The following is a 27,473-nucleotide window of genomic DNA, read 5'->3' on the forward strand; positions in this document are numbered from 1 at the left end:
ACAACATACCAAATTAAAATCATTATTGCATGTGAGAATGTGACATTTTAAACTTAAATTAATAATTATATATATATATATATAAATTACAAATTTACCTAGTATATTTTATATAAAATTGAAAACCACATATATTTTTAAAACAAAAATAATTAGGATGTCGAACACACCCTCGCCCTTCTTCAATCTGTCACTCTTGGTACTTGTGTTTGAGAAGGATTCGTATTTGAGATGAAATCATTTTTAAATCAACGAGGTCAATTTTATTTTCTCCAGCAATGTTACTTTTTATTATTTTTCCTATGATTTTTGCATTCAATTATTCTATTTAATACTAATATTTTATTTTGTCGAATGTACATACATATTTATTATATATAATTAAATTTTATAATAAATTATATATATAGGAAGGCTATAATAATACCGGTGTAATTTTAGCAAATATTACACCGCTCAATAATTTTATATTAAATGTAAATTTTGTAAATCCAACCGTTAGATTAGAAGTTCATATCACTTTATATACTCATATCAAATTTTGCTAAAATAAAATAATAACTTGAAAAGGTAATCAAAGTATTCATATTTTAGTATATTATGAAATGTATATATTACGTCAATTTTGTTTTATAAGAATGAAATATCAAATCATATTTGATTAATATAAAATTTTGTATATATGATATAAGAGTGATATAAGAGTAAAGAACTTTCGATCTAATAATTGGATTTACAAAATTAATATTTAATATAATATTATTAAGCGGTGTAATACTTAGTAAAAGTTACATCATTGCTATTATAACTCACCTCATATATATATTATGTTTGAATATATAAATTATATTTAAAATTAGTGTACATAAATATTTTGAACAAATAAATTATATTTAATAATTATGATATATAATTTATATTGTAACAAAAATTATATTTTTAATTATTAATAATTTCTTTTTAAATTATCAATATTTAATTCATAAATAATTATTCTAAATAAAAATCAAATTAAATAAAAAGTTAAAAAAATTCATACAAACTCTTTTGTAAAGTAAAATTGAATTAGATCAATTTCTAAAGTAAAATTCATCTAATGTAGTCATTCAATTTCTCAATTCATCATCAAATTGATTTAATTGTAATTTGAATTTGATAAAATCCAGGTAAGAATTGAATCGATTTCAATATTAACCTCATGGTTGTGAATTGCAAGTATGGTGACTACCAAGAAGAGTTTTATCAGTCCCACGCAAACGTTGACGTTTACATCCAAAAATATATTAAGTAGTCATAAAGTCAATTAAGAACTCAATAATCTCAACAAGCTTTTTATGAGTGACTTTATATGATGACCAAGTGAGATCATGTTTGTTTATTGAGTATTGTTTGCTCCAAGGATTAGAGACTTAATCATATCAAATAGACCTTAGTTTGAATAGTCCATAACCCCTTAAGTGTAAAGTCTGATAGGTTTAGGTACTTGCATATGGCTAAACAATCTATAATCGATTAGCCTATAGTCTTACAAGTGTCAAATTTAAAAGATTCAAACATTTGTTTAATTAAACAATTTATAATCACTCAACCAACAACCCCTTAAATGACAGGACTAAGAAATATAAGGGTGTTTTCTTAATTGGATAATCTATAATTGGTTTGTCCAATAACAATTAAGTCACAATAATTTTCACGAAATGATTTTTGTTTGATATTAGAATTTTTTACACATGCATTATTATATAATTAAAAAATTAATCTAAGTTGTACCTTTGTCTTATTAATACATGCAAAATACTTTGATGGTTTTCTATGCCCTAAAATTTATTTATCTTTTGAGTTCATTAAAGTCAAAAACTTCTGTATTGGGTCAAGAGGTTTATAAAAGAAAATTTGCCAATATATCATAATAACGTTAGAATGGCAGTTCGTTTTATCATTATATAATAACTCAAAGAACATTCCACGTAATTTACCAACACCTACTCTATTTGGGACCTTATATTAAAATGCAAATTGAAAGCAAGTGTACAAAACAAATAGCCGCCAAAATGGAATGAAATACAATTAATATGAGATAAATCATTGTTGTCAATGATCTACATGTGATAGCCATATATAACATGAAACAAGACACATTCAATCCGCGTGCAATATTGCCAAACTCCTCACTTAGCTTGATAAGTTTAAATGATTAATTACATTAATTGTATGTTTGGAAGAAAGGGAAAAACTAAAGAAGAAAAATTTATGAACAATAATACTTTTTTTTTATGTAATTCAAGAGGAGAAGAAAAGTAACTCGTATATATATATATATATATATAAGTATTTTCTTGTTCAGCTCAAATTCTAATGAGCTGTTTTTTGGGTACAAAATTTATAAGAGCTGTATAGTTTGCCTATTTTATCTTTCTATATATTTTGACTAAAAACTAAAAGTAGGGCTAAAAATATGATTTCAAGCTGAAGCCCGTTTTATGACATGAACCTATTTGCTATATTTAGTATAACCGTCAACTTTGTGAGTCATATTCAATAACCATTTTCAGAATCTCCGTGCAAGGATCCAAGCGTGAAGCACCTCTTACGGTCATAACTGCATCACTTCGCTATTTTCTACTACAGTATTTAGTTTCTTCACACAATTTGCCATCACTAACATAAGTAGAGTAATTACTGCACAGTTTAATTCATATATTCCATAATGCATCAATTCAATGATAATAAGCGATAAATATCCTAATCCAAACTCTGTGGAATCTTTGGTAACCATAACAAAAAATATATATATATAACGCTAAATTAAAACAATAGAATTTTCGTATACAAAATTACAAATTAAACTGTTTGATTTATTGTCTGTGTGGATGAAACCCCGTTAACTTAAAGTACACAATGTAGCCGGGAAGAGTTAAAAGCTGGCTTTCTGCATCTTATATTAACTTTTTTTTCTGCTGATTTTCAGCACGTCAAAATATAAACCCGGGTCCAATCCATGTCTGCATAGTTCCTTTTATTACCTCTACAAAAGAAACTCAAGCAATTTGATTTGTTTCTGACTTGTGAATGTTTATACATTTGCATTTAGCTCGTCTTTCGCTCAGTGTCTGCAGCAAGGTAGTAAAAATGTTAATTAGTGCATGCATGAACGAGTCATTAATTGCACGACTATGAGTATGAGTATGAGGATCCAAATAACTTGTCCCTTTTATTTAAGTACCTTGAATTGTTTCTGAAGATCTTTTATGTACTCTACAGCCAAGTCCAACATCTCTGCCGTGCTGGTTTGCTGCCAATTGCTCAAGAATGTTAAAATTCCAAATACTATAAATAGTAAGAGTGTTTGAAAAAAAGTTGTTTATTTTGGGTAAAAAAAAGATCTCAAAACTAAACTTTTATCTAAACACATTCTAAATAAAGTGTTATCAAATCAACTTGTGTTATGAAGCTAACCTTCTCCATGTTTGGAACAAGCTCTTGCAATTTTCTTATTCGTTCACTTATTCGAGTTCTTCTCACCTGAAAACAATAATATTTTACAAATTAGTCCGTGAATTGGACCTAATCATCCATTACTCATTGTTTGTGAAAACACGTTTTGGCTTATACAGATAATATATCTTTACCCTTTCAGCAATGCTTCGAGGATGAGTAGCAAAGCCCCTCTTTGCTCTGATTTTACAAGGAACAGAATCCGTGAACTGAAGCAAATTATCCATAGCAAACATCTCCGACGAAGTTCTTGGCAAACTCAACTGATGCGAAAGTGTATGAACTTGATTTCCCACCTCTCCATGCTGAGCATGACAGTATATTGTATTAACAACAGAAAAGACTTTGGAACAATTAATACAGTAACAAAATTGAAAATCCAATATACCTGTGCATCAGAAAGCAACTCATCATTACTATTTCTCTTTCTTTTCAGATGTGAAGTGTCATCCCATGAAGCATAAGAGAATCCAGGGCCAAAATATCGAGCATCACCATTGCTACCTTCATGTCTCCCATCCTCAGGGCTATTTATCCCAACACCTTCATTTCCCATTTTGGAGTTTGGTGATAGCATTCCTAAGGAAGAAGGATTCCTTGAAGAGAAGCTAATTTGACTCTTCATTCTGTTCATAGATAGACTAAGTTCACCATCATTGTCATTAACCCCACCGTAGTTTCCAACACCTTTCATAGCATCATACCCTGTAATATACATCACTTCTCAGTAACAACAATGAAGACTTTCTTCTTTTCAACATAATACCAACGTGAAAGTCAAAAGCTCGTAGATTCTCAAACAGAAGTTACTACAAAACAAAAATATTCTTAAATTTCCACTATAGTGTTCCGTACAAGCACCACAGCTTTAAAAAGTTATATCACAGTTCTGTTATCATTAAACATTTTATATATTAGGCTGTTAATCATAAATAATTAAACATATCCTATTAATAGCCGTCTGATTTCAAAAGTCAGAACATGTATTGCAATTGAATTCGGTCTAGATACAACCTTCTTTCACCAACTTTATTTCATTCGGCACGAAATATTTCCCATGTAATGCTAAAAAGATGCGGACATCTCAAAAACATTAAAATGACCTAAAAGGTGGTGAGTTTTTTAAGATTAACCGAAATCAATTAAAAATCACAAATTTTTAATAAGTGAGATAAAGATCAAATGATATGTGAGATGATTATTGAATAACAAAGAGTGTTAAAAGAGAATATTATTGCAGAGTAATTAGAACAAAAGTGCAGATAGAACAAGTAGGGTACCGTTCTGAAAGGAGATGTTGTTAGGGAAGCTACTCTGGCGGAGAAGATGAGAATTAAAACTTTTGTTTGTACTCTGATCCATTCCTATAGAACCCAGCATGATATCTGAAGTTACACCAGAGTCATGCCTCGGGGGTAAGGGTAACACAGAAGAAGAAGAAGTAGTATAACCCTGTTGGGAATTCATGCGACCCAGAGGTGATGATGATTCCTTGGCTGCGTTATTAGGAGCCACCTTATTATCCACGAATTCTCGTAACCTGGGCCACGTGGTCGTGTCGGAATTGAAGAATCTGAAAACGGTTTCAGAACCCTCCCACGGGTTACCGTTATTCACAGCTTGGCCTTGTTTGAAATTGGCCAGAACTGGAGCAGGAGCAGAGCGAAAACGAAGTAACCCAGAATTGGGTTGCTGAACTTGGTAACGGGAATTCGAATCCATACTTCCAAAGATACCAGAAGCTAGAGAATCATTAGAGGTGAAAAACGAAAAACAAAAAAAAATAAAAATAAAAAAATGAAAAATGAGAAGGATCTTATGTGAGAAGTAACCCAAATGGGAAGGAAGAGAAAACTTGGTTGCACAAAATTCAAGGAGGAATTGATTTAAAGGGAAGGTTGAGGGGTCGGTGTTGTGCAGAAGCGCAACAGATAAAACACCCAAGCAGTGAAAAGGACAAACATAGATATGTTTTCGGCTTCCAGATAAATAAATTAAAAAAAAAAAAAAAAGAGTTAGTGCAGTTTCAGAAAAATCATTATTTGCTTTTTGAAAAAGAAAAATAAAAGAGTAAGAACAAGCAAGATCTTGTGAATGAGAGGTATAGAGAGAGAGAAAAAAAAAACACACAAAGGAGAAAGTTTATGCAGAGAGAGGTGGACGAAGAAGAAAGAGAATGAGCTAAAAGAATTTTATTAATGATTAATTTCACACACATAAAACAAAGAAGTTCTATAATCGAGATTAAAAAAAAAACTATATGAATAATAGAAATTAATATTTAATTTTTGTCTATGCAGTTATGTTGAGCCAATGAGAGATTACATGAGTACATCAACCAGCGTCACAGGACCCGATACTGTTTGTCTGTTTTTAGATTGCTTGATAATTCCAAAAACACAAAATATTACTTTATTTGACTGTGTTATAAAATTTATTCGGTTGTGCAAATTTAGTTTTTATAAATGATTATCTTTTTAGGTTGGTTAATTGAAATTAATATTTTTTTTAAGTGCATAACAACTCTCGAAAATAAAGAGTGGTTTCTTTGGTGGCAAATTATGAAATTCAAAGCCTTTCACTCACTACTTGTTCAATCTTGTCCTTTATTAAATTAAATCTATTAAATAAACAATAAGGGGTACACAAACAAATGAGCGCTAATGGTTTACAGTTTAACGTTTAAACAAATAAAACACTGAAAATTCATTGCATCAATGGTTGAAAGACTCGAGCGTGCAATTTAATATCCAGAGCAAGAATAAACAAGACATGACCAATGAGTAGGCAACCATCACTCTTAAGTTCTTCATTTCAACCTCATTTAATCACTAGTTCTTTTTCATATATTCCTTTTGTTTTCTTTTTCAAAAAGAGACTAAAATTATGGTGGAAGAATTAAGAACTTTTATTAAATTATTATCTATTTTTTTATCAGGCTTATTAATTATTTATATATTTATTGATTTAAATACTCACATGGTATTTATAATTTCATAAATTTTATATATTAATTCTTATAATTAAAATATTTTATTTTAATTTATATTTATATTTTTATTTTGTCTATCTATTTATCATAAGGATTAAAAGTAAAAGTTATGAAATTATAAGAATTTTAAAAAAAATGATTGATATGTATAAATAATAAAATATAATGTTTTTAAATATAAGAGTGTGTTTGATGCACACTAAAATACTTTATAAGAAGAGTTGTCTTTGTTATTTATTTATCGTAACGATTAAAAAGTAAAATTTATGAAATCGTAAAAATTAAAATGATATATATAAGTATATTTGATATACACTAATATACAATAAATAAATAAAAAAGTTAACAAATGATAAAAATTTAAATTATTAAATTTTTTATTTCGTATATTATTGAATGAATAAAGAATAACACAAAATTTTCACACTTATTTATTTTACAACTTTTAACTATACATAATAATTATTAGTTAAGTTAATGATAATAGATAATTTTGAGACAATAAGAGGTAGGAACAAGCACACCCACACATTCACACACAAATATATGTATACAATTATATAAATATGTAACTAAGTAGATTTTTATATATAATATAATATGACACAAAATAATTTATAAAACATAATTTTAATATTTAAATTTGTATTAATATAATATATAAAATTAATTAATATATATAAGTAAATTAATCATGAAAACAAATATTTATAAAAACATTTAATATTTTTAATACAATATTTACATAAATATATAAAAAATGGTTTACTTTTTTAGTGTCTGTTAAAATTGTCTTCACTTTTTTCTAGGGTGAATGTTGCTGTAAAGTTTGAAGAGAATGATAAATTGGTGAATATGAAGAATATCGGAAAAGATATTATAAACTATAGAGTTTTATTTATGAAAAGACGGCGCCTGCAAAAGCAATATGGAAGGGGAAGTGAAAATGACATTGCAAATGCTTTCACAATTCACATAATATTAATTTGCAATTCGGTGCACACCACACCAGACGAGAAGAGACATGTAAATTACACTATAATAGTGAATTATTATTTAATACATTATTATTATTTTCTTAAAATTTGATTTATATTTTTTTTTAGAGTTAATCATCTATATACATTGTTAATATAAATAAATTTTATATCGATAACTAATTATATTTTTTAATTGTGTCATGTTAATATAAACACATTTACATGGTACAATTAAAAGATATAATTGGTTGTCAGTATAAAAAAATTTTACACTGACAATGTATAGATGATTAACTATTTCTTTTATTAGGTACATGCAATGTAAAAAAAAGTAGAAAAATTCAATAATTCATTATTAAAAAGATATATTAACCCCTAAAATTTAGTTGAGTGGCAAAAGTAAAAAAGATAAATAATAAAAATATAGAAAGAAAGGAGTCAAATATAATAAGTGTTGTGATAAAATGAAGAATAACAAAATATAAATGAGATAAAAATAATATATATATATATATATATATATATAGTTATGATTATTGTTAAAAAAATTAGATGAGTCCTCCATTTATATTCTGAAAAAGAAAAAGATATATCATATTTTTATTAAAGAAAAATAAGTGGGTAGTTAATTAGTATTGATGGAAATACTAGTTTCTTACATTATTAGTGATTGTAATGGCATGTCATATTCACTATGATTTAGTTAGTATGTAATGGGAAGAAATAACAAATGTTAACTAATCAAGAGTTATCATGTAACAGATAACAAATATCTTGTATATAGATATATGTAAGGAATTAGAAAACTAAAATCAGTTCTTACACGCACACACATCATTTACATGAGATCATTATACACTATAAAAATCTACTTATCAATTAAGTGCCTACACAAGACCAAAATTATAAGAGCAATATCATAAAAAATAAAATTGGTCAACTCCAACATGATCTTCCATAGTTAAACAAACCAACCTACTAACCTTGCCCTACTTTCATACATAATATAATTATTGCAGTTCCAACTACTAGAAAAACACAAGATTAGCTTGTGAAATAATCAACATGTAATAACAATATTGAGTAACAACTTGAATCAACTAAGCAATAACATCCAACTCATTATACAACTTTCACTTATCATTGAGTATTATACAAATAACTTGCAAATTATTACAACATATAACAACTTTAACATATTACACTTTTAATCATCAATATCAATATTCAACTAATGCATCGTCACACATATTAATTAAAGAGATCTCCTTCAACATATGCGAGTAGTTTAAGTGGCTAGACCATTATGAACCACAACGTGTGGCATATTTCAACTAGGTTATTTGATCTCTCAAAAAACATATCAATAGGTAAATTTTATGTAATAATATTTAATAGATTCTTTGACAAAATTTAAATATAACAACTAAAACATATATTTTTTTTAATTATATAAATAAAAAAAATGAATTTTAAATTTAAAAAATAAAAATAAATTTATCTTAAATTTTTGAAACACTAAAAGGACTAAAAATACGTACTAAAAGAAATGATGTTTAATGAAAACTCAAATTTATTACATTAATGTGATCTGAAGATATTTTCCTTATTGTACAAGAGAAACAACCTTTTATCTTTCATTCCCTTTTCTTTTATTGGGCGGGCAGCAATAAAGCAGAACACTGCATAACGCATAGATCCAATTCCAATCTCTATCCATCAGAGGTGAATATTGACAATCATGTGCAGTCAATTATGGAACAAATTCTTGGTACCAAAAATCGTATGCAACGGAAATATGCCTCTGATTCCCAAATGAGGTAAAATTAAGATCATTAGATTCAAAAAGAAAACAATACTTCAGAATTTCAATATGTTGAATTCTCGCATTTGTGGAAGTTGGAACCCACAAAGACAACTTTGGATAGAATCCAATCCCCACTTCATATTCATCTTTTACTTGATTATATTTTGTAACTTAAAACTGTGATATATAAAAATAATTTTATAATTAAGAAGAAGCGAAAGTCACATGAAGGATATGAAAACATCTGTTTTAAGCGAAAAGATAAACTTCCCTATCACATTCTTGTGATATTTCTGGAAAGAATTTAGAGTAATGTTAGAAAATAGAAACATTGGTCCTGTTGTCTCTTTCAACCGTGGTACCTCGTGTCATGATAAAGATAAAGAAAAAAGGAAGCCAAAAAAGGAAAAAAAAAAAAAAAAAAAAAAAGTACAGAGAAGAGGGGCACGCATTCTAATCTCTCCAAATTAAAGTGATGTCAAAAGGTACTGTTTCTGTGGAATGAACTAAAGACACGTGAGCTGTATTTTCTTCCTTTATATCGCCTTTACTTTTTATTTTTAAATGGTAAAAATTAATGTTATTTCCTTTTAATAATTAAACTTCCTACTTGTTAAATATTATTTAAAAACAACCCTTTTCAGAATTTAAATAAGTTTTGTTTTTTAAAGTAGGCATTGCTCACACAAAACTCTAGAAATCAATTTACATGTTGAAAACATTAGCTATTAGCTATGTGGGAATCAAATTTGGAAATGGAAGGGTTTACGACATTTAGATGTCACGCTCAACCAATTGAGCTAGAGTCCTTGGTCATTAACTTATAATGTGCTGATTTAAGAAAAAAAAAATAATAGAAAAATAAGAGAGAAGGAAAGAAAATCAGCAAAAAGTGAAATGATTTCAAACGTGTTTGATAGAGAAAAGGGTGGAAAAAAAAAGAAGGAAAAGAAAATGAAGCTCCTTATATATGCATGTATTATCTCTGTTCATTCTGAATAAACAGGTTTTTAAAAGCTTGTAAGGTTTAACAATAATAACATGAAGCTCATAATAAATTTACCAAATAAAAATATCATAAAAGAATGGCTCAGTACACCTTTTTATTTATTTATTTATAATTACATCTCCGTTCAAAAAATTAAATTCTTAAAATATTATTATAATTAACATTTTTTATTTTATTCTATTTTTTTTATACATCTTTTTCACTTCTCTTTTTAGTTTTGACGAGTACCATGTTACCTTTCTTTTATTATTTACTTATTTTGGTAAGTGATTTTAATTTTTATGATTTTATGTTACTTTCTTTCACTCTCATATTTCAGTTTTCACACTATTATCTTTTCACTCTCCTCTTAGTTTTTACATGCACCTAGAACGTATACCTAGTTTTTAACATACTTTCAAAAGGTAAAATCTTTCACTATTTCGGAAAATACTTTTCAAAATACTAAATTTATAGTCTGGAAAGAACTTTCTAGAATTATGTAAAATAATAGACTTTCAAAAAAGTACTTTTCGAAAGTGTGTTATTTTACATAATTTCATAAAGTTATTTTTAGAATAATAAATTTAATGAAAAAGGAGGAAGTGTTAGAAGAAAAATTGTGCATTTGACTTCATAAACTACTGAGGAAGCCACACATGTCAATAATGTCGTCGTGCATCAGTCATATGGTTCAAGTGCATGTGAAAAATGAAAGAGGTGAAGGGAGAAGAGAATAATGCAAAAATCCAAAGAATTAAAACTACCTGAGAGAGGAATGAAAAAAAGACAAGGAATACATGTCAAAATTAAAAAAGAGAAGGAATGAGGTGTATGAAAAAGAAAAAAAATATTAAATTTAAAGTTGAAGGTAAAAAATTTAAAAAAAATAAAGAATAAAAAAGATTAAGAATATTTTAAAATTTATTTTAAAAAAAATAAAATATGTGTACTTATTAAGAAAAAAAAAAAAAAGAAGAAGAAGAAAGAAGATGTATATATCATGAATATCAATTCAAATGTGAATTTTGAAACAAGTGTAGAAATGACAGGCCCAAAAGTGAAAGCATAGTATCCAAAGGAAAAGTCAAACGGGCCACATGTGATTTATATTGAAGGCAGTAGTAGGCCCATCAATTTATCCTCACATGGGCACAGTATATTTTTGTTTAATGGGTTTACTGTTCAACTCAATAACAATTGGGCTTATTTATACATTTTTCTCGATTTTGCCAGTTTTTTTATTTATCAGATATTAATTTTCCAGCTATGGTGTGGTGTCAAAAAATAAAAAGTACCTTTTGACGGGATTTTTTCATACACAAATTCTAAAATTAAACTCAGATCAAAAGAAGAAGAAAAAAAAAAAGATCTTTGGCAAAAAATAATTCTAAAAATTAACTAAAATCACATGCTTAATAGTTTGATTAAACCGTTTTTACTTGGACTAACGCATGATAACTAACCCTACTTTAAGTTTGATTTGACGTCTTCAAAGTTTATAACATGTTATGCGTAATAATTTATTATTTAAAAACGATAAAGTTTATATTCTCTCTATACATAAAAAAAAAAAATGGTATCGTATACAATTAAAGATATCACTAGATTGTAATATCTTTTTCTCTGTAAAAAGCGAATGTAAAGCGCACTAGTCTAAGTCCAAATGATGCATATCTTTCAGGTAAATTTTATAATGTATTTCGTACCCTTTTTAAAGCTATTCGAAAGTGGGAATACTTGATCAAAGGCAAAAAAATAAATTGTCGTATCTCAAATGCATGTATAACCACTAAGAGCATCTACAATGGGAGTTGCTTATAAGCAACTTCCAATCACTTTAAATGGGTTCCACTGTACCATATTACTCATAAGATCATTCCAATGAGAATTTTTAATAAGCTCCGTTGTTTATTTTTAAGGCACAGCACAAGTACCCTCCGCTGGAGGTACTCTAAGTGAAACTTGTGAGCATATAAAACCTAAGCTAAAGTGAAGTTTGAAGTGACAAGCCCTTCACCCTCAAACCATGCCACTATGCAAGTCTCACATTTTCCCTTTGTTAATCATCTGGTCAGTTTGGTGGGGTGCATCCTCAACCTCATGTCTTCAATGAAGAGGTCTTTAAACACTTTTTTTTCCCCTTTGTATACATACTTTTCTTCGGTAATTTACAATATTTCGCATAGAGTACCAACTAATTGGTAAGACCGTTTGTTGTGAAGTCGAATAGAACATGCTCCTTATAAGTATGGAAATATTTAAAGACTATTATGTTATGTTTGACATGTTCCACACGTTTTAAATATAATATTTGTTAGACATGTTTAAACACACATCTAACACTTATATATTGTGTTATAATTATTTTTATTTAATTGGTTGAGACATCTCCTAGACACGATTTGAACACTTTCTGCATGATTTAGACATTAGTTAAGAGAGTAAACCAACAACTTCTCTTAATCAACTTATCTATAAATATTACAAAACTCATTTTTCTTAAAATTACTAATTATTTTAATTTTTTAAAAAATATAATACATCTTTTAAGAGTTATTATTATATAAAAATTTTAAAGCTTATATTAGAAACTATAAGATAGCAATTTATGTTAGAGATTCCACGTCATCTATGAATAAAATCATAATAATGTATATAAATAAATAATAATTCACACCTTACAAATAAATTTTGTAGAGTAGAATTAGATCTTAATATACTTTATTAAGAATTGATGAAAGAGTTTATTTACTTACAAGATAATTCTTAAGAATTACAAACAATTTCAACGCAAATAATTAATTTTGGAAAAATTGCAATAGAGAAAGATTCAAATTAAGGGTGAGATGATTGATGTCTCCTCCTTACAATTAAGGATATTTATAATTACAAAATTCATAAACACTTCTTATTGATTGTCATTTCTACTTGACACTTCTTATTGGTTGGCCGAACTAACCTTTATTATTAATTTTTTGAATTCTTTTGTTGATAGTCAAAACTGACAAATAGATAATCATTTACTTTATTTGACGACCACTTTATACACACACACACACACACATATATATATATATATATATAAAAGAGTTAATCACCTATATACTGTCAGTGTAAAGCTTTTTTACACTGACAACAAATTAGATCTTTTAATTGTGCCATGTCACTATAAACACATTTACTTTTAACAGTGACATGACAGAATTAAAAGATCAAATTAGTTCTAATTAGTTACTAGTGTAAAAAAATTTTACACTGACAATGTATAAGTAATTAACTATATATATAATGGTGTCTCCAAGTCTTATAATTTGGAATGTTTTAGAATTTATCATGTTCGGTATCTGTGTCAAAATCAATGTTTCATATCTAACACTTACTTTATTGGTTAAAATATATTAAAAAATAAACATTTTCATGAATTCACCCATTAAGTATGTGTTTGAAAAAACGATAAATTCAATGTAACCCACATTTTTTTTCCCCAATTCATGAGTTTATTAACTTTGTCATTTAGAATATTGATTTCGTAGCTTTTCAACGTGAAACTAATCATGCCTTAAATCAATATAGACACGTTAAATAAGGCGTGGTAGGCTGGATCTTAAAAAAAGTGTGGGAATTAATGTTGCAAAGTCAAAACAAAGAATGACAATAGCAAACAGATGAAAGTAGTTGGTGCCAATAATTTATTGCATAACATACTGCATAGATTCGAACTTTGAAGCACTAAAATTACCAAGGTTAACTTGTATGCAGTGTTCATTGTTCAATGCCAGCACCAACAGCTATAGGTATTTTTGCATTTTGTAGTAAGCAGGATGAAAATAAGAAATATTTAACTCGTCTATCTATCAATTCGGGGTGTCCCTTGATTTCGGATGTAGATGAAAGGAAACAATTTCCATTGAGACATGGAAAAAAGGTACACCTACTTGCCCTTGTGCTACAAAATGAACACCATTCAAGACATCAAAGAAAAACAAAGGAGCCAGGTACAACTAAAACTTTACAAGGTTCTCTCTTGTTTTTCACTGTACTTTGATGCGATCAAGGTTCTCTGACACGGTTTTCATCCTAGGTCGCAACTCCGGATCAAGTTCAGTGCAGTTCAGAGCAACATGAAATGCAGCAATGACTTGCTTTTTAGCATAAACTTCAGGGATAAGTGCTGGGTCTATGATATCAGACAATGGCTGCTCCTCCTTGAACGCTTTCCTCACAAAACTCTCTAGCACTATGTCATCATTTTCTGATCCAAATTCTGGCATCCTACCCGTCAAAAGTTCCAAGAGCACAATTCCAAAAGAATATACATCACATTTCTGAGTGAACTTGCCACCAGCCATGCGCACCTCGGGTGCCAAGTAGTGGTTAAATGAAGCTGTAATCTTTGAACTCATTGCAGTGGTTATACTAGATTGGTTCAAGCTGTGCCGTTTTGGCGCCACCGTAGTGGACTTTGGTGGGCCCAAACCAAGCCGAGTAAGTCCAAAACCCGACACGTATGGATGGAACTCATCATCCAGTAAGATTTTTGTTGACTTCAGGTTGCCATGAATGTATTTGCGACCGCTGAACTCGTGTATGTACATCAAGCCCCTTGCTGCCTCTTGAGCAATTCTTAACCTTGCTGACCATGATAACGGTGGCAATGAATTGGAAGGACCACCTACAACCATAAAACACCAAACACAGCACAAAATAATTGAAAACCGGTCCTCAAAAGTGGGAAGTGAAAGTGACCTCAGAACCACCAAAACCAGAGTTTTAGTTAAATTAAGTACGACTGCCAAAATTGAGAAGCAGAACATCCATATTCCATAATCATGCGAGGATTTGTATGTTGCACAGCAAACAATGCCAATGACCTCTCCCTAATAGTCTAGCACAACATATGTTATAGAATTGGAACAAATCAATTCACTTGAACATAAAATTTGATAGATCGAGACTTCATAGTTAGAATGCTCAACACACCACGGAGCAGAAAAAAAGTCTTGGTACTTTGAGGACCACCACACTACAAGTAAAAGCATAAAGAAATCCGGTGGATGCAACCAGAATCACTAGAAGACAATGATCATCGGGTGCAAATCACTGAGGTGTGAAAATGATTGCATTGGGACCATGTGATTGTCAATCACCAAATGGGTTAGGCAAAAATATAAATTATCTTTTTGCAGCTAACTCTATTGGCACAAAAATAGGACCATGCAAGATATTTTGGATGAATTTGATTGAATGCTCACTAGCAACACACCTTTAAGAGAAATGGTAGCAATTAACAACACACACTTTCATACTGTTCCCAATTTGCATTTGTATCACTGGTTAAAATTTATGTTTGACTCGTTAAATGGGGAGTGGGAGTGTGGGACCTGCCTTAAATAAAGGTCCATGCATAATTATAACTAACAATAAATAGTTAGTTGCCAGCATCGCTCATGACTAAGATACCAAGCATTCACCAGCATAAAGCTATAGTTCTTGTGATCACGGACAAAAGACATAAAAAGGGACTTTGGTTCTCAGGAGCAGAGGCACAAAATTCACAAAAGGACACGATGGCCATGGCCAGCCCCTTAAATATGTAGTGCAAATACGAAACACCACTTAAAGGATAGAAAAGAAAAATCACATGTAAAAGTAGCAAGGAGCAACAGGTAAAGGTTTCATCCACCATCTCCTGCATATGTCCCAGACTCCCAGTACAATCATGATGGTGGTAATCACATGATCACATAATTGACTCTTGAAAGTAAAAGTTAGAATTTTAAGTCATCACATGGAGAACATCCCCAATTCAAAGCCCCGCACTCGGAATGAGAGGCATGTTTTCACTTCCCCGAAACCAGAAACCATCCGTGTAACCTCATGCTACAACACTATAAGCAAATTCAACCACGCTTGCAAGCTTACAAGCCCCATTTTAAGAGCAACAAGAAACGCATAACACACACGTGACTTGGCATAATAAAGCACACAACAACACCATATCATAATTAATTGAAGCATCAAACTACCCCAACTTCAATTTAACAAAAAAAGAAAAAGAATTAATACCATGTAACGCAGTGTGCAAGCTTCCATTGCGAATGAAATCAGTGATAAGAAGCTTCTCATCATGCGCGTAATAATAAGCCCTCAGAGGCACAACACTGGGGTGACGAACCCTAGCAATGGCCTCCACCTCAGCCTCAAACTCCTTGAACCGCCACGTGGCATCTCCCTCACTGAGCCGGCGCACGGCCACCACATTCGCCGCCGTGGACGACCCTCTCCCAACACCGACAACCTTGTACACAATCCCACTCCTGCTCTTCCCAACAACATAAGCAGAAGCCCTCAACAAATCCTCCAACTCCAACTCAAACCCTTCATCCACAACCACAAATTTACCCTCTTGCCCCTCTCCCCCATCCACCTCATTCTCCAACTTCCCACCATTCCCCAATTTTTCCTCCTCCCCGCCGCCCCGCCGCCGCCGGAAAACCCACAAAGAAAGACACACCGCCCCAACCGCGACGGAGAGCCCGGAGATGACCAAAACCGCGACGGACCCACCGCCGCCGCCGGCGTGCTGTCTCCCTCCCTCGGATACCCCTTGAGGGTGAAGCGCATTGGGATTCTCAGGATTACCCTCTTCAGGGTTTGAATAAAAACCGGACCTTTCCGCCTCGGGGCAGGCGTTCTGCAAGGGAAAACCACAGAGACCAGGGTTACCGGCGAAGGCGGTGGGGCCCTGGTTCAAGAGGGCCCCCACCTGGGGGATTTTCCCGGTGAGGTTGTTGTGGCGGAGGTCGAGGCTGACGGCGACGGGGAGAGCCCCGAGGGAGGGGGGAATGCCGCCGGAGAAGTGGTTAAAGGAGAGGTTGAGCGTTCCGGCGAGGGAGGTGAGGTGGGAGAGGGTGTCGGGGAGTGTGCCGTTGAGGGCGTTGGAGGAGAGGTCGAAATGGCGGAGGGAGGTGAGAGAGGCGAGGTCGGCGGGGAGGGGACCGGAGAGGGCGTTGTGGGAGAGGTCGAGGAGGAGGAGCGTGGTGGCGTTGAAGAGCGGTGGGGGAATGGCGTTGGAGAAGTTGTTGTAAGGGAGGGAGAGGCTTCTGAGAGAGGTTAGGAAGCCCAGCTCCGAGGGGATGTAGCCGGAGAGCCTCTTGTTTGGGAGTGAGAGATGCGTCACGTGCCCCTGCCCCTCGTTGCAGGACACTCCCTCCCACTCGCATGGGCTGGCGTCGCTTTCCGACCACGAGCTCAGCACGCCGCTGGGGTCGGATCCCACGGCGGCTTTCAGGGCCAGCAGGGAGAGGCCGTCGGAGCTCAGAGAGGTGGCCCCTGGAGGAGCCAGGAAGAAGAGAAGCATCACAAGAAGCATTGGCATTAGAATGGTTTAGTTTTTGAATTTGGTTTACTTCTCGAGGTCATGTGCTGCGTTTGAAACTTTGAATTTTTCTGACCTTCCCTCTGCACTGCTTCTATTATCGCTGGAGAATACATACATAAATAAATAATAATAATGCTACTACTCTACTTCTTAATCACTTCACTTTAATCAATTTCAAATACACTTAATTATTTTAGGAGAGATTTCTTTTGTGGTGTCAGAAAAATGGAGCAGCAGTTATGAGATTGTAGTTTAGCGTATTTTTATGTGTGTCAGAAAATCATTTAACAAGGACACGACACGACGCTTGTGACTCTCTTTTCACTTTTCCAGTTGCCACCAAAATGGGCTCATGCTGCTACCTTCTTACTTCTTACTTCTTAGTGCTTTAGATCCAACAATTCCATTACGGGATTCAAAATTACTCCTTTTGAACTTAAATTACGTCCCTCCAAATTAATTTAATTTAATTTAATTTACCTAAAATCAAAATCTGTCCCTTCTGCCTCATACAACTGAGCACGTGTTTAAACTTTTAATACATATTATTATTTTTAAAACATCTCCTGAGAATTTGATATAATAAGTGACTTTTAAAATAAATAAATGAAACAAGTCCATTATTTAATTAATAATACTACACTTATAGAAATGTTAGAACATATTACCTGACACTTTTTTTTTAATATATTTTGTTGTTTTAAAATTTATTAAAATGGACATACTTTTTAATAAATTTTAATCGATATCAAAAATACTATGTCAGATAGTTTGTTTTTTACCGCTGCTTTTACTCCCCAGTTCTTCAATTTCTGTTTGTTTTCAACGTGTCCATTGAATACGAGCCTTAATTGAATGGTTAGAATATATCTTAATCGAATTATAATAGATAGATAGATAAAAAAATATATATTATTCACTTATAATCCATTAAAACTGGGTTGAAAAATATCAAAATGGCTCGTTTAATTAAAATTGTCTAACTCATCTATTGATTTTTTTTTTATGAATGTGTCATGGACTAGACTAAGGCCCATATATCATGAAGCCCAGTGCTACAAGTTCTTGTTGAAACTCAATGTCAATAACACGATAAAAAACCTATGCATGAAATTCATACGTTTGGAATAGTTTTTAATTCTACTAAAATAAAATTAATTACATAATTACATTGATGTTCAAAGCAGCAAATAGTTACTTTATTCTTAGTTTTTCACCACGATTTTATTATATAGAATTGATTTTAAAAAATATCTAAACAAACTAGATGACTTAAATTTAATTTAAACATAAATAATATGTAATTATTTAATTACCCTTAACATTAAACAATTCTAGTTCAGTGCAAGCTTTCTCCCTCTTTGTAGATTTATTAACAGAGGACTCATAATTAACTTAGCTTCATTTTGTGAACTCATGCATAGTAACTCAATTTTTACTACTAAACCAAGTTCAGTAATTCTTGAAAATTATTGTTTGAGATCCATTGATTCCTATAAAAAAAAATCATTTTTAATTAATAAATCAATATTTTTTTTATTCACAATTTATTAATCAATACACTACATATACATATGTCAAAAATAATTTTAATTTTTTACTTATAATTACTTTTCTTAAATTGTGGTTTTAAAGTAATTAGAGATTCCTAGACTAATTTGTTCTAGAATGACATTTTTAACAGTTTTTTTTTTATAAAAAAGAATAATTTTTTCGACAAATTTTCTTAATATTTCATAACAATAGTAAATAAGAGTTTAAATATATTTAACATCTTAACGAACGATATACTAAAAAAAATCGATATTTATTCTACAAAATAAATTAGAGGATTAATAGGAAAAAATTGTAGGAAGATTTAAAATTATTGTTTAAAATATTCTATCTAACTAAACCGAACAGGGAATGTACAACTGTAGAAGCTTGACCACCTTGTCTGTGTGTTCTGTGTCCCAATCCAACATCTCAAAGACTGTGTCAACTGTTTGTAGAAGCTTCACCACCTTCGTCCAATCAATTATCAGTTTATTACTTTACTTATCTCTGCTTCTTTGTTAATGGGTTTGGATTTGATCTTTTGGCTTGTGATTTGTTTCCCTCTCAACGTTGCCTTTTTAGCCTCAGCGTTCTACCAGGTATTTGACTTTTCTTTTTCTTCCTATTTCAAGCTTTTTCCCCAGCCAAAGATCATTCTTTTATTCCAATGTGATTGGATAGTAAACTGTAAAAGGTGATTCACGTTCATGTTGATTTTGAGCTTCAATAAATCTATAAAAAAAAATCATTTTTTTTTACTTTTGGGTTGAAGGTTTTGATCTTGTCTGACTTGGAATCCGACTTTGTCAACCCGTATGATGCTTCATCTCGGATTAATTACTTCATCCTTCCTGAGTTTATTGGGCAAGGGCTATTTTGCGCTCTCTGCCTTTTCACAGGTCATTGGATCATGTTCTTGCTGACGGTTCCTGTTACATGCTATCATGTGATGCTGTAAGTACTAAATTTTATAGCAAAAAGTGAACAATGTGCTGCTCTAATTATGTTGAGTGCATTACATTACATTAATAGGTAAAGCACCTTGAATAGATTGGAGTAGTCCCCCAAGGATCTTAGTGCCACCTGAGATAAGGCTCATTGGTTGCTAGTGTCAGGATTTAGCTTTTAAAATAGTTAACTTGAGCCAAACATGTATTTGGGGTTTTTAGTTTTTTTTTTTCCTTACAGAAATTACAAACCTGGATCTACTTTGTTTTGGGTGGTAAAGGGAGTGGAGAACTAAGGAAAGGGTAACAGTTTGAGACTTGGAGTTTAGATGCATATGATTAAATTATAAGTAATTGATTCAAATACATTTTGTGCCACTTACGGAGTACTCTTCATTTGTTTATTCAATTATCTTTCATTGGTAAAGATTTAAAGAAAGCTATCTGCAACAATTTAACATCTGAGAATTTGGCTCAACTCGACTTCATTTTCCAATATTGCTATATAATTGATATTAAAGACATTGCAAAATTTTTAAAACATAGCAGCTATGCGTGCTGTTGATTATCGATTTTGTTTCAGAATTGTGATTGAGAGTGGGAGGATACATGGAATAATGGTTTTTGACTGCCCTGGCTAGAAGCTTTAACTAATTGTTTTATCCTCTGTTTATTGCCATCTGGGTATTATGATTGAAACTGCATTACCTCATATTATATTTTTCTCTTTTTGCCTTTTTAACCTTAGGATTATTGATGCAGACAAATTAGTTGGACTCCTATAAACTCTCTGTTTTCTATATCGAGGGTTATTGCTTAATTAATTGACATTACTATTTTGTGTTCTTGAGGTTTTAATTTGTTATATCCTGCTATTTGGTTGTGCCGTTGACAATTGAAATGAACTTGTGGTGCATCCAATATGCCAAAACTAGTTTCATGTTTGAAAATTTCTGACTTTTGTTGTGTATTTACAATTAATGTGAATATATTTTGGGGTTGAACCACTGTGCTCATACTTTGTTCTGTATTTCCATATAAGGCTTAGCTTATGAACTTTTATGTTCTCTTTTCAGTTCATTATTGTTCCATTTCAATGATTCAGGTACATGAAACGACAGCATCTCATTGATGTTACTGAAGTTTTTAGGGTACTTAATGCAGAGAAGAAATTTCGGATTGCCAAACTTGCTTATTACTTAACAATCATCATTATAACTGTCTTCAGGTTTGTTTGCGATGCCCTTAAAATAGCATATTCTGATCTACTGTGCTTCGGGTTCTACATTCTTACTGCTTAATTTTGTCTATTTATTTTTCTTATTAATGTGAACTGTGAAGCATTAGGACTGTGTTAGGCAAGTGCAACGGGCTGGTTTCTGTTAGCTGAGGGGGTTAGAGTTAGTTATTGTTAATGAGGGAAGATTTGAGGTATTCTGTAATTGACGAGTGTATAAGGTTTAGACAGTGAGAGAAGATTGGTGGTATTCTGTTTAGATGGAGATTGGTTTTTGTAGGGAAAGATCTCAGGCTCTCAAAATCCTTAGAGGAACAACTACAATATTCATTCTTTCTCTGTTCTCTGAACCAGTAATTATCAGATTCATACTGCAGGAAGCGTATTATTTTACTATTCTAAATTTGAAAAGTTAGATATTTGGCCACGATTTAGGTGAAAAAATTGTAAGAATGTAAAACTTTTTTCTTATGCCCAAAATGTAACTTATGCCCAAAATGCATTTTGGGGTTAGTCACTAGATTTTTAGTAAAAGTCTAATTAAGTCATATTGTAATCTATGTGGGAACCTATCCTCTCATCAAATAAAATAAAATAGCCTGGCAGTAGATTCTGAACATGGGGATTGAGTAGGTTTCATGAAAGAACAGCAACTGCTTGAAGTTGAAGTAATGAAGTTGAAACTTGATATTAATGTTTTTCCATGGAGAAATTCATCCTGCCTTTTGTGGTTACTTCATAAAGAACCAGCACATGACCCATCTTTACTGTCCTATTTTATATGTATATCTTGACAACTATTCATAGTGGTTAGAAAAGTGACTTGCCAAGACCTTTTATTGATTATCTAAATATAGTTGGGTTTAAGTTTAATACTTTATTTAATGACATACAACTGGCCTTCTGAAGTGCTGTTGTTCATATCTTGAGTTTTAGCCTTTGTGATATCATGTTATTAGATAGCCATGTGTGCACTGGCCATTAAAGGCATCTAAATAGATACAGTACTGCAGCATGTAAGGTGTACTAAATTTGCCCTCAAGTCGGCTTCATTATGGTCTTCTATGAATTTTTAAATTATGTTCCATATGTCAACCTCAGTAAACAAAATAACTTCCATACTTGTCATCACGAGGCAGAGTTGCAGTTGATAATTGTTGAGGATGGATCCTTCAACAGGTTCCTAATATTCCTTTCAAATTATTCCCATAGTCGATGTCTTATTGTATTTGAAAATAGTCTAAATTGCTTGGAGGAGGCTGCAATGAATTGCTTCAAACACAATTGGGAACTCTTGTTTCGGGTCTTTAATTGCATGCATTTATTTATGCCATTATATGAGAAGCTTGAATTTTCTTTCTTTGGATACTATATACATGACAAATCTGTATTATTTGGTGTTTGAAACGTATGCTTGGCTTTAAGTGTGCTAAACTGTTAACATTATGAAGGAAAGACAAGATAGCAGCATTTTGAAATGACCAAAACAAGGAAAGTTATATTTTTCACTTTACTTGGTGGTGCATTCCTCTTCTGGACCTAAATTTTATGATTAACTTAAACAAACACAAAAAATAAAGTGTTTACTAATTACTATATTCAAGCTTGTTCTTCATATATTATTAGCTAACTAGAACTGAAAGATCCTTGTTGCCATGCTAATTGTTCGTCAGCAAAGGGTTCTTTTAGGAAGGTTATGTGAGGGGTATTAGGTTGGTGAACACTAATATATCTCTCTTGTAAACCTTCTCAGACTGTAAAATAACGGAATGCAATGGAAAACACTTGTTCACTTGCCTTCTTGCTTTTTCAAATTTGATCGGTGTTCTTTACTTTTATCTTATCACGAGAAAATATGATGCATGTTTTGCTCTAGGCATGTGAATCAAATACTCTACAATTATTGTTTTTGGAGGGGAAGGACAAATATTACATTTTTAAATTAATAAACTTCTATAATGTTTATAAAAAAAAACAATAGATTAACACATTAAATATATGTTAATCTATCATTTTATTTCTTTTATTTTAAAACAAGACTTAACTCCCAAACGTACACTTAAACGACGTTTCTCATGACTTGCTATTTATCATTACATCGAGGAACCTGAAGGTCAACTTCTCTACCCACTGTCCATTTGCAGGCTTGTATTGATGGGTGTCTACTATTTAGATTCTGAAGATGAATGAAGTCGACAAACCTTTGATTTTTTAATACCCACTACTTGTGCAATATGGCAACCCATGTGTAAGGTGCTTCGTCTTTTTCTTTGTCTTGTTTTTTTGTCAATTCTTTTTTGAGGGTGTGGTTGAGTTCTATAGCATAAGATTTAGAACTTAAAAATCACAGCTCTAAGGAACAGAAATCTGTCACTAATTTGAATGAATATTGCCAACTCAGGTATACCAGTTGTTTGAATCCTATTTAGCATTTTTTCCATTAAATAGTTTGCCAACTGAATTTTATGGTAACTAATAATAATGGAATTGGAAGATAATATTTGGCAGGTGATTTGGATGTTCAAAGCTGGCACACAGTAGCAATATAAACATGCCTTAATGAACTATTTCCTAAGAATATAACAAATTGTTATAAAGTAGCAACACCTTGTGTAAATTTAGCATGAACCTAGAATAAAAAGTTGAGCTGTAACAATGATAATGTGATAAATATATTTTTCATCTTGTGCTGAAAACAGTATAATTTTTAAGGCAACATGTTACATGGGGCTAAAGCTGGTGTTTTTGGACCTGAGATATACTTGCTACGTCTGAGCCCAAAACATTGGTGGGTTGAGTTAGCTGTTATACATGGGCCTCATACTCATTATTGTCAGCTTTTTGATGCTCGATTACCAGAACGTGATAAATATGGAAGCCCATATATATATATATATATTCCATTTTGATTTGCTTTAGGTTTTAGTTTGTTTAGAAAGGGAAAATACATAATAGACTGAAAGAGTAAAGCAGTTTTACATTACACTCTCATCTAATCATAAATTATTATGTATGATAAGTTAATCAACTGTAATTTTACATTGTCGGTACATAAATATTAAATTTGTTTAGAAAATCATATTGTTGGTCCATAGTCATAATAATAATAATTAAAAAAAACCGGGTCTGACTCAATTATATACAATCCACCAAAAACACAAAAAAAAAAAGACTTGCAAATAAGCTGGATAATAAATTGTTAGAAGGTTCATCATTTAAATTCTCGACCTTAAAGAAATGATCTGAAATTCATTTTTGAGAAAGCTTAATCACATATAAATTTTTAAGATCCATGGAAATCAAACAAAAGTATAAAGGGAGTACTTATGTGTCCTGTGTCAATCAATCTCTTGATTTGCTACATCTTTTGATATCAAGTGTCTTTCATAGTATTAAATATGGGAAGATTCTCCAAGGGCAAAGATACAAATGGTATTAATTGAGAGATATATTTTGATCTGGAAGGAAAAGATAGATAGGGGGTGTGGCTGAGTGACCCTTGAAAATGACTGAAGGCAATAAGCATCTTGGCAGACCCGACATGCTGTTAGAGGCTTCAAAACAGTGTGCCTTTCTTTCCACAACTTTTTTCCTTTATCCTCTCAACTTTCTCTCGTAACATTCATGATTGGCTCCATTTCAACGGATTCATCAATTCCCCGTTTTCCCCACTCCACCATTTCCTTCCCTACCTCCAAGTAAGATATGCAAAAAAAAAAATCCAAATTAATCCGATTTGTATTGAAAAAACTGATTCATTTTGAAAAACATCTAAACCGATCCACTTTATAAAACTGGTTTAGTTATCCGATCCATTTTTGTGAAGTAGATCAGTTCGGTTCGGTTTAGTTTAAAAAAAAAACTGATCCATATGAATAAAAAATGGATAATTACACTGTACCGAACCGATCCATTTTCAAAAAAATTGATCTATATTTAAAAAAAATCAAATCAATTCATTTTATAAAAAATAGTTTGATTAACCGATCTATTTTTATAAAACGGTTCGGTTCAGTTCATATTGGTTTGAGTTTTTTAAAAAATCTATCCATGAACACCCTACCTCCAAGGAACTTTGTAGCCACTTAATGAGTTGACCCTACACATTTGGTCCGTGACGTTTAGCAAAATGTTGGGTCATTTTCGTGTCTGCCTGTTTTTCGATGTGGGCCCTTCGCCATCAAGCCCTAGTTTGGGCTACTCAAATTTGCCCATAGTCCTATTCAACCTTGCCTACCCATTTACTCTAGATAGCTAGGTTTAGGGCTTTAAGGTAAATTCACAAACTGGAGCCCATAATCAAAGCCTTTGTTTGGATTTGCAAAATTATAAATATCCTAAAGAAAATGTGGGATTGAGAGATTCCTAAGTTTAAGTGATGTTGAACCAAGGAAGAAAATTGTGTTGCTCCATGGTCCAGAAATATTAGAAGAAGCCAAGTGTGATCATTCTTTATCTAAAAAAATCACGTCATGGGTGGATTTGGTGTTTCCTGTTTGTCTTGCTTTACCAAGTTACTTCTTACACTCTATAAGCTAATTTTTAATTTATGGAGGGGTAAATTTTAATTTAAGAAAAAATTATTTTCATTGGCAGTTTTTACACAATGAGCAATCAATTGGCTTAATAGCAGAATAGGTGTACAATTTCCTACACATTTTTGCATAATGAATACTCAATTGGCGCAACGGGAGAGTAGGTGAATATTTTCAATGGCAATTTTACATGAATACTCAATTTTCACAATAACAGAGTAAGTGCACATTTTAATAGCCATCATTTTCACACACATTTTCATAAGGTACACATTAAAATAGGCAGTTTTTCACACAAGTTTTCAGGTGCACATTTTCATAGGCAATTTTGCATGCAATATGTCTTTTTATGGACTATTTTATTGGACTCCAACTTGTACCAATTACAAAATCGCACAAAATGCAAAATAACATACTTTTAACTTATGGAGGAGTTATTTTTAATTCTAGGACAAACTTATTTTCTTAGGCAGTTTTACATAATGAATACTCAATTGGCTTAATTGTACAGTACAAGCACATTTTCATGAGCAGATTTGCACGATTACTCAATTTTCGCAACAACAAAGTAGGTGCACATTTTAATAGGCTTTTCTTCAAGAACACATGTTTTCATATGGTGCACATTTTCATAAGCAGTTTTCACATATGTTTTCATAAGGGCTATTTCATTGTGCTCTAACTTTTACCAATTGTAAAATCACACAAAAATGCAAAATAATTATTTTTTAACTAGAAATGACAAAATGGACTATGATCTGCGGGCTAACTCGTTGGTTTGCCAAAAATTGGCACGACAGGCCCATCATTCTAACCCGCCAAATCTGCCAACCCGTCGGGCCAAATGGTGGGTTCGCCTGTCACAACTCACCAACTCGCATGAGGATGAAGATGATCAAGACGAAAAAGTATAGACAACTTCTTCTAAAGGAGCTTCTAATGTTCTTGAAATAGAAAGTGAAAGTTGATTAATTGTGTTTGGACTTGTTTTGTGGATTAGCAAAAAATTTAGATTATTAGTAATTTGTAAGTTTATAATTTGATTTTGATTTTGGTATAGGTAGACTAATTTCTATTTGATTTTGTTCTAAGTTTGTAATTTACTTTTGCTGAACATATATTATGTACAATATGTATGTATTTTTAATTTTATATGGTTATATTTATTTATTTGTAGCAGTTTTTTTATTTGTTCTAAGTTTATGTATGTATAATATTTTTTTCCATTTTTTTGCAACTTTTTTTGTGGTATGAGGGCTGACCCACCGACCTGCCAGCCCATCCTTAGGCATGGCAGGCCAATGTTCCCAACCCGTTTTTCATTGACGGGTTGGCTTGACCTGACCCCTTTTTTTGCTGGCCAAAACAGATCGAACTGACCTGTTTTGCCACCTCTATTTTTAACTTTTGGAGGAGTTAACTTTAATTTAAGGAAAAACTTATTTTCATAGGTAATTTTGTACAATGAATACTCAATTAGCTCAACATATTTTCATAAGAGTTGTTTCATGAATCCAACTTGTACCAATTGCAAAATCACACAAAGTGCAAAATAACAAACTTTTATCTTAT

General features: G+C 31.7%; 3 protein-coding genes across 4 annotated transcripts; 1 reads left to right on the forward strand and 2 right to left on the reverse strand.

The window, feature by feature from the left end:
* Positions 1–2,764: 2,764 nt before the first annotated feature.
* On the reverse strand, positions 2,765–5,658 carry LOC109798084 (transcription factor bHLH130). The gene is made up of 6 exons (XM_020358292.3): positions 4,776–5,658; positions 3,884–4,200; positions 3,630–3,800; positions 3,457–3,522; positions 3,224–3,292; positions 2,765–3,110 (listed from the first exon to the last, which is right to left on the reverse strand). The coding sequence occupies exons 1-6, from the start codon at positions 5,215–5,217 to the stop codon at positions 3,039–3,041; spliced, it is 1,137 nt and encodes a 378-aa protein (XP_020213881.1). The 5' UTR covers positions 5,218–5,658; the 3' UTR covers positions 2,765–3,038.
* Positions 5,659–14,087: 8,429 nt separating this feature from the next.
* On the reverse strand, positions 14,088–17,901 carry LOC109795757 (Leucine-rich repeat protein kinase family protein). Its single transcript, XM_083077193.1, has 2 exons — positions 16,332–17,901; positions 14,088–14,937 (listed from the first exon to the last, which is right to left on the reverse strand). Exons 1-2 carry the CDS (start codon positions 17,641–17,643, stop codon positions 14,297–14,299), a joined length of 1,953 nt encoding a protein of 650 aa, XP_082933319.1. The 5' UTR covers positions 17,644–17,901; the 3' UTR covers positions 14,088–14,296.
* Positions 17,902–19,535: 1,634 nt separating this feature from the next.
* On the forward strand, positions 19,536–27,053 carry LOC109797176 (protein cornichon homolog 1). Of its 2 annotated transcripts, XR_002239685.3 has the most exons (5): positions 19,536–19,781; positions 19,955–20,136; positions 21,235–21,357; positions 23,511–23,619; positions 26,702–27,053. XR_002239685.3 is itself a non-coding variant. In XM_020357123.3 (4 exons), exons 1-4 carry the CDS (start codon positions 19,704–19,706, stop codon positions 23,554–23,556), a joined length of 429 nt encoding a protein of 142 aa, XP_020212712.1. In that variant the 5' UTR covers positions 19,537–19,703; the 3' UTR covers positions 23,557–23,790. The 2 variants fall into 2 exon arrangements, 1 of the variants encoding a protein (XP_020212712.1); XM_020357123.3 differs by lacking the exon at positions 26,702–27,053 and having other exon boundaries at positions 19,537–19,781; positions 23,511–23,790.
* Positions 27,054–27,473: the final 420 nt, after the last annotated feature.

This window comes from Cajanus cajan, chromosome 6 (genome assembly GCF_000230855.2).
Source record: "Cajanus cajan strain Asha chromosome 6, NIPB_CcT2T_4, whole genome shotgun sequence".
In the NCBI taxonomy this organism is placed as follows: domain Eukaryota; kingdom Viridiplantae; phylum Streptophyta; class Magnoliopsida; order Fabales; family Fabaceae; genus Cajanus; species Cajanus cajan.

Excerpts from the sequence above, each read along its gene's own strand:
- LOC109798084 (XM_020358292.3), bottom strand. The coding sequence starts at position 5,217 with ATGGATTCGAATTCCCGTTACCAAGTTCAGCAACCCAATTCTGGGTTA. Across the intron at positions 4,201-4,775 it reads CAACATCTCCTTTCAGAACG|GGTATGATGCTATGAAAGGT; the intron begins GTACCCTACTTG and ends TGTATATTACAG. Across the intron at positions 3,293-3,456 it reads TTGTTCCAAACATGGAGAAG|CAAACCAGCACGGCAGAGAT; the intron begins GTTAGCTTCATA and ends AGCAATTGGCAG.
- LOC109797176 (XM_020357123.3), top strand. The coding sequence starts at position 19,704 with ATGGGTTTGGATTTGATCTTTTGGCTTGTGATTTGTTTCCCTCTCAAC. Across the intron at positions 19,782-19,954 it reads TAGCCTCAGCGTTCTACCAG|GTTTTGATCTTGTCTGACTT; the intron begins GTATTTGACTTT and ends TTTGGGTTGAAG. Across the intron at positions 21,358-23,510 it reads ATCATTATAACTGTCTTCAG|GCTTGTATTGATGGGTGTCT; the intron begins GTTTGTTTGCGA and ends GTCCATTTGCAG.
- LOC109795757 (XM_083077193.1), bottom strand. The coding sequence starts at position 17,643 with ATGCCAATGCTTCTTGTGATGCTTCTCTTCTTCCTGGCTCCTCCAGGG. Across the intron at positions 14,938-16,331 it reads CTTGCACACTGCGTTACATG|GTGGTCCTTCCAATTCATTG; the intron begins GTATTAATTCTT and ends TTATGGTTGTAG.